This window comes from Acyrthosiphon pisum, chromosome A3, assembly GCF_005508785.2.
Source record: "Acyrthosiphon pisum isolate AL4f chromosome A3, pea_aphid_22Mar2018_4r6ur, whole genome shotgun sequence".
Taxonomy (NCBI): Eukaryota; Metazoa; Arthropoda; class Insecta; order Hemiptera; family Aphididae; genus Acyrthosiphon; species Acyrthosiphon pisum.
The window spans coordinates 16,466,951-16,474,809 of NC_042496.1; the positions used below are offsets into that span (position 1 = coordinate 16,466,951).

Here is a 7,859-nt window from a genome sequence, read left to right on the forward strand (position 1 = left end):
TCTAAAGTAATTTTTGTTTTAAACGATACCTGCAATATATTTTTGTTGAGTGTTGCTACACAACAATACTATAAAAATAAAAATAAAATCTTTCACAGTATATTAATAATATAATTTTTTGATACTTGACTGTTTCAACAAAGTGCTCCTACATAATAATACAAAACAATGTAATAATATGATATCTACAATTCATAAAATAAATAAAATGTAATATTTATATTAATAAAATATCATACACATTATTTTTTTAAACGCATCCTTTGATATAATATGGGACATAAATATGTTATCTGACCCTCATTCCGATACATCCAAATTAAATATTGACTAAATACCTATATTCTGTTTCAGGTGAAATAGAAAAAAAAATTAAACACGCGACTTGTGACTCAACTTTCCCACTCTCCCAATATAAAGTTTATATTTAAATAGTGATAGTCCAGCGCCATTATTTGACTAACAATGTGTGCCATTCGTGTGTAAGGCGAGTAGTTGAGGGTTCGAATCGATTTACATTTTTCGTTTGGTTTTTCGTACCAATCGTTAGAAATGCGAAATCCTATGATATTATTATGGTTGTGTCTTGCGGCGTCAACATTTAGGACGTCGGTGGAATACGATGGCTTGATAAACGCGTTGACCAGAGTGTTTGTGCACAAACACGTGCAAACCGTAACGGCTACCACATGCTGGCCCACAGGTGAAATTTTTTTTTTACTTTTGTTTATTAGCCACTGTCGTTTTTGAAAATCTAAACCGAAAAAAACCATACTGACATAATATTATATTACACTCATATTTTACGCACGACGTTCTTCAGACGCAAATGGCCGACTACTATTGGCACTGTCGTCAGCCGACATATCGGTGAATTTTCGTCCATCCCTGATTCCAGTGCACAAAACTTGGTACAAATATGGGATTCTGGTCGACGTGTCTTGCAGTGTTCAGATCCCGACCACGTTATTTCGGAAGGTATTCTGCTGTTATTTTATAACATAATTGTATATAGCCAATAATCATCCACCGCCTATTGATTACTTTTTATCCGTTTTTATTTTATGTTAACGATGAATATCGAAGATGTATGTTTAGTATTTTAGCGCTTCATCGTTGCGTACATCGCCAATTTCGTATCTACTTCGCCGCGGTCGACTACTTGTTTATACTAACTATACTCATAAACTCTGCCGAGCTTTAAATTAAATATAATATTTAAATATTTAAAAATTATACGCTTTAAGTGTTTGTAATTTTGGTTCGTTGTTTAATGTTTCTTTTTTTAAAAAAATTATACTACTTATATTCTACATTATTATATAACGAATCTATATCATATAATTCAAGATATAGGTATTTTCAATAAATTATACAAAATATTAATACAAAATAATTATCTGCATTATTAAATTTAACATTATGACTTGTGTTATAAATTAATTATTTTAATAAACAATTCAGTGAAATATCCATGCAGTCTAAAACGTACAACTGGTTTCCACCATTTTTATAAATATAATACTAGGAAGAATCGATAATATGTTGATGGTGCCAGCAATGAACAGTAGATATAGCTGACAAAGTCTATAGATATATTTTATAGGCATAAGTTCATATTACCCATATGCAGAACAGTTTACGGTGGAATCAATGGTGGGTGGAGTCTGAAGTATGTATATTTTTTCAAAACAAGATGGTTTCGGTGGAATCGATAGATTTCCATCGCGTAATTAATTTTGAACGATGAATTTATTATATAATATTCATCTACAAATTATGTTTTTCAATATATGAAATAACAATAGTCAATAATACCATACATTTCATAATATTGTTAAGACACGCGTGAATGTTATTGTATCTGATGTCTGACTATACTTTGTGTACTTTACAATATAATAAATACATTTAAAATAATACCCATTAAAATACCTATTATAACGAAAATCGCTTTTGGTTATTTATTCATAACCTAAATGAGCTCGATAATTATTTTTTTAAAAACTATATTATGAACTGACTACTGAGGCCAATCCATTCACGTCATTATAAACCATATTAAAAAAAATAATAATAATAATAAGTAATCGAATTATAATGGCGACCTACCTATGAATAATATTATATGTAATGCGCTCGCAGGCTTCGAAACACAGACTTTTTAACATGCAAAATGATTGGATACTAATAAACTCACGGCGAAACGAAAGTCACGTACTGAACACATCGGTGATTGCGCTCGAGACGTTCGAAATGCATTTAAGTGAAGCGTACGTTCTTCCGGAATCCAATGTGTTCTTGTTCATCGACACCCCCAGTGGGTGGGAAATATGGGAGGGTTTCAAAGTTGGGAAAATGGAAAGAATTCAAGTGAAAAGACACGGGATGGTGACGAGCGATGGAATTTATTTTGAAAAAAATGACTCCATCTCGTTCAAGTCCAACCTACGAGGTATCACATTGAAGGCGACTACCGTAGTGAGTAGATATGGTATTATCTTTTCTATGTTAGGTAAGCACGTGGACCAAATCAAATCTAAACTTATAGATTAAATGTAATATTAAACATAATAACGTCACTCATAGTAATATTGTGTAGGATAAATGAATAACCTACCCACATATGAAGTTAGTATACGTCACACAATGGTATATTTGTTTTTTTTTTACTATTAGACTGTGTACTTTTAACATATAGGTATATCATTGATTGTTGCCAAAATGATTAATAAGCTTTGAACAAAAAGTATTAAATTCTTCTAACAAAAGTATGAAATTGGTGTATTGCCCATTGCCCATACAACCCAACCTAACCTAACCTACCCAAGGGTACACCGGCCATCAACAGCTAAATTTTCCTGATAATATTAAGTTTGTATTATTTTATATAAAGTATTTTCATATTTTTTTATAATATAACCTTTCAAAAAGATAGCAAAAAATATGTTGCATATAAAAAAAACTGTAGGTGTAAAAATAAATCATATACCTACATGAGACGTTTACATATAAATAATAAACATTTAAATAATAAAATTGTAGTACAAATGTACCTATACATATAAAAATTTAGATTAAATTGCTTCTCAGCCATTTCGGGGAGGGATACTGTAACTCCCGCAGTCACTCCCATAAATACACTCCTGATAATTTATTATTATTATTTATCCATTTAGTTTTGTCACTATTTCTCGTTAGATATCAGAACCAAGCAAATTCAAAGGGTTCTATCCATTTGCTGACACCGATCTAGACACATTCGCTCATATGCACTACGATTTGAACATGATATTACAGGATCAACTTAATTTTAAGTAAGCAAAACTTATATTACAAAATTTAAAATAAACAGTCAAGTCTTGTTGAAGATATTATTTTTCAATATTAAATTTAAGTTTAAAGAGTTAGTTATTGTGTGTTTACTATTGATAATTACAACTTACATTTTTTATGTTGATAAACACTCCTATACTCTATTCAATTATCTCCATTGATATAACCACTTTTGAAACAGTTGATTATTATATAGGTATGTATGTACCGCAGAGTATTTGTACGTGAGTGAAAATATGTTTGATTAATATTTAAGGTTAAAAGTATTCAAATATATGGCATTTAAAAATCATAATGTGTTATTCTTTAATATTTTAAGGATGGACTAAAATTATGAACAAAATATAATATATACCATATTTATATTATAGCTAAATAATATTAATAGTAGCATTATATTCTGTATAGAATAGATCTAGGTATCGTTAATAGTTTTGGCTGGGATATGGGAAACGCTTCGTTTAGTGGGCTGACTGGTCAACTACAAAGAGAAGAATGTGATTTCAGCGGTATCGGTGTATTCATAAGAAACGATCGAATGACCGTGATTGATTACACCGTAGGGACGTTTTATAGACAGTAAGTAGAGACAACTCGTTGTTGAAACAATTAGCTCGTGATTATTTATGCGCCATAACAAAATTACTAAATTTATGTTTAAAAAAAACCAAGATTTTATTCGTTTAATTTTTTACTGAAGAGCGGCGGCGTTGTTCAAACAACCACCACTATCCAGTGTCCACAACATTTGCATTCTACCGTTCAAGTTCGAAGTGTGGATGGTGACGCTTTTTACATTTATTGGATTTACGATTCTCATCGCCTTTTTGTCCCGGATGACCCGAAGGCTTAAGAAGGACGAAGAAGAGACGCTAAACGTTTTAGACTCGGTTACGATTGTTCACGGAGCAATTTGCCAACAAGGTATGTTATTAGCTCGATCCATATAGACGTGTAATTACATAATGTATTATTAATGTACTGCAATTATCCCGGCGGTCCTTGCATGATGACATCTTATATGACAGCGGTTAACTTTTCTGTACTCGAGATTGTGACGCCAGGTGACTGTTATCTGACCCGTACTTACCGGTTTATGTAAAGGACTTTTTAAATCGTATTATTATACTTACACTTGTCTTGCTGTTAGACCACCAAGGCCCAGTCAAGATTATTTTGTAAAGCCATAAAGAACACGGCTCATTAAAATCATCACGCTTGACCAAAGTTTATCTCCTATAGCCTATGATATCCATTGTGTATCTGTTATCATAGCCTTTTGAATCCCCCCCACGCGCGCTCTCTTAAATTTCTGAGATTCTCATTGCCCGAAACGTCATTGCGGTGAAAATAAAGATAAGGTTAGGTTAGGTTATTTAAATATAACACAATATTATTATTTATTATACACACGATATTGGTTTTTTTATTTTTATTTTTTGACAGGCTACACAATGAATCTGAACGCCGGGTCCATACGAGTCGCCATTTTCGTACTATTTTTGACTGCTGTATTTCTGTTCACATCGTACTCAGCCAGCATCGTCGCATTGCTCCAGTCGCCCAGCAATTCGATTAAGACCATTAACGATTTGGTGGAATCGTCGATGACGTTTAGCGCACAAGACAATCCGTACAATGATGTATACTTCGGCGTAAGTGTATTACGTTTTACGAGCATATTATAACACTAGGTATTTAGGTACAATAGGCCGGCGCGTCCGATACGTGTAGTTCTGCAAATAATAATATATGGTTGATAATAATACACCTAATACACATAGTCAGTATAAATTTATCATTGTTAGGTCTGTGCATTTAATGATTTTGCATATTATAGATGAATTTCATGCTAAAATAAAACAAAAGTAAGATACGAAATTGATTCGAGCCATTACCAATCTAAATACGAAATTGTATTTTATCCGTTTTGACGTTAGTGCATACTTCATAATATAATATTACACCCAACTTTTCTCTACGTATTATGAATATTTGGGGGGAGGGAATGAATGATTTACCCCTCTTTATACCAATACAATATATAAAACTATAATATTTCAACCATGAGTAATTATCCAAAAATATAGTTTTTAGACATGAACTCTCAAGGTCTTAAACTCTCAAAGTCCTTCAGTATGCGGAAGTTTACCGATTGAACATAAAACATGTATTCATATTTCACGGAGGGAAATTAAATTTCCAGACTAGACAATTAAAAATAAAACATTTGAAAATGGTATTGAAATTTATTTAATTATTTAAGTATCTAGAGTAAAAACGTTAAACGGTACCTATATATATTATCTTTTTTCTAGATTTCTTTCTCTAATATTATTTTATATTACAATTATGAGATTATATTAATTAAATTCTAAAAGCTAAAATATTTATCTAATTTGAGCCTATATTATCCTCCCCACCAACCTACTCTTAGAACTGGAATATGCTATTACATTTTTCTATATTTTTAATCGTCACGGCGCAACTGAAAAAGATTGTAAATTTATACATGATTCCATTTTTATATTTAAAATGTAATGCGTTTTATTTTGTTTTTAATGAAGTAAGTTTTTACCTAAATAAATGTTACATATAAGCTATAATAATGCATGTTTGTGTATCCTTATAAGTGTAGTTTAATTATCTAGGAAACGGACGATCCACTTTTACGGAAACTTTATGATAAAAAAATGAGACCTCATGGAACTCAAAAGTTTACATTAGCATCTGCAGGCATAGCTAGAATTCGAACAGAGTTTCATGGGTTTATGGTCAGTTGAGTCATATTAAAATAAAACAAGGTGTATGTCTGAAGCGTACTTAAATATATTTAACATAATATTATCTTTTCAAGATTGATTTTGTATCAGCATACAAGTTAATTAGCCAATTGTGGCTAGAAGAAGAAAAATGTGGTTTATCGGAGATTCAACTTTTCAAATTGCCAATGCTCGCATTAGCGGTGGTTAAAAGATCTGGGTATAAAGATATTTTAAAACAAAAGTAAGTTATAAAACTACCATTGTTATATTGTATATTAATAAAGTTTAAACTGCAGAAATATTATATATGGTATACCATTCGTGTTTTATATACATTTTATTTCCACCCTATATATAACCTTAAAATAATAATATTACCAATAATAATGACATTTAAGATTAATACATCAACAAGAGGTCGGACTTAAAAATCGAATCATAAGACGATGGATACCTGCAAAGCCGATGTGTGATTCTTCAAATCGAGCCAATCAGTTTGTCAGCGTTTCTATAAAAGAAATATATCCTATGCTTCAGATATATGGGTTTGGATTATGCATTTCGATCGTAATTCTGTTTGTTGAAATTGTATACAACACTTACACTGACCGGAGTGAAAATCTGCATAGCAATACATATTTCAGTATTTTTCGTTTTATGTATAATAAATGATAGAATTTTAAGTACCCACAAGTATTTTATAATAGTATCACAACATATTTTATAATATCATATTCATTATTTTCAATAATTATCTGTGTAGGATTAAGTTTAATTGTATGATCTATGAACTAAATTATTGAAATTTCCTTCGTTATAATTTTTATCAATGTAAAATTTGACTTGAGCTTGTCAACTGCGTTTTCTTCATTCAGTATACCTACATAGTATATATTATATTATATTGTGATAACACCGTTTGAAAAAAAAGTATTAATGCATTATAAAGTATGTACTTATTACATAGGTTTAGACAACTATATAAAATTTAAATAAATTAATAATGTACTATGGTAGCATCAGTCAACTATTGTGAAATGATTTTTTTTTTGTTAATGTAACTTTAAGAATTTGTCAAAAATAGTTAATAAAGTTGTTAAGTAGGTATATTATGTATAATGTTTATCGTTGATTACCGTTTTAAACTAGTCATTTAAGACGACTCTGAGATTATTTGGAAAAATACGGTATAAGTATCTATATCATTAGTTGATATTGTTTATGTGTTAAACACTAAAACGATACGATGGGGGAAAAAAGTCAAACTTTTTATTAAACTACAGTTGACAGATATGACGGTGTAAATAGCATTGAATTAAAATTGTATTGTTTAATCAATTACAAATATAAGAAGTGAACCCCCTTAAATCATGTTGTTAGCTAAATTTTCTATATATTTACCAAATTGAAGGGGTGAAAAAATATTAACAATAGCGATATAAGTCAATATCCAAGCTCAACGAAATGTAGTGTAAGTACCTATATAATAATACATGTATTTTGTGGAGTTATCGCACTGTATATACCTAACCTTGACCTAACAAATAACATGGATCTTTGTTTATATACGGTATAGTACATTCTATAACTTTACTTTCCATAGAAAATAATGTTAAATTATTATATTGTTCTGTACTGGGTAAAGTAATCGTCAAATAGTAGTAGTTACATTATTTTTATGAAGTATAAAATAAATAAGCTTACAACATTTAAATATTGTTTAGGAAAAGCAACGCCATATATTGCCATAATCATTAT

The 7,859-nt window shown here is 30.3% G+C and overlaps 1 protein-coding gene across 1 annotated transcript; it reads left to right on the forward strand.

Annotated features, from left to right (window-relative positions):
* Nucleotides 1-283: 283 nt before the first annotated feature.
* On the forward strand, nt 284-7,208 carry LOC100163382 (glutamate receptor ionotropic, delta-1-like). Its single transcript, XM_029491413.1, has 10 exons — nt 284-703; nt 824-978; nt 2,146-2,481; nt 3,202-3,317; nt 3,745-3,915; nt 4,037-4,260; nt 4,783-4,991; nt 5,988-6,110; nt 6,194-6,342; nt 6,500-7,208. The coding sequence occupies exons 1-10, from the start codon at nt 553-555 to the stop codon at nt 6,771-6,773; spliced, it is 1,908 nt and encodes a 635-aa protein (XP_029347273.1). The 5' UTR covers nt 284-552; the 3' UTR covers nt 6,774-7,208.
* Nucleotides 7,209-7,859: the final 651 nt, after the last annotated feature.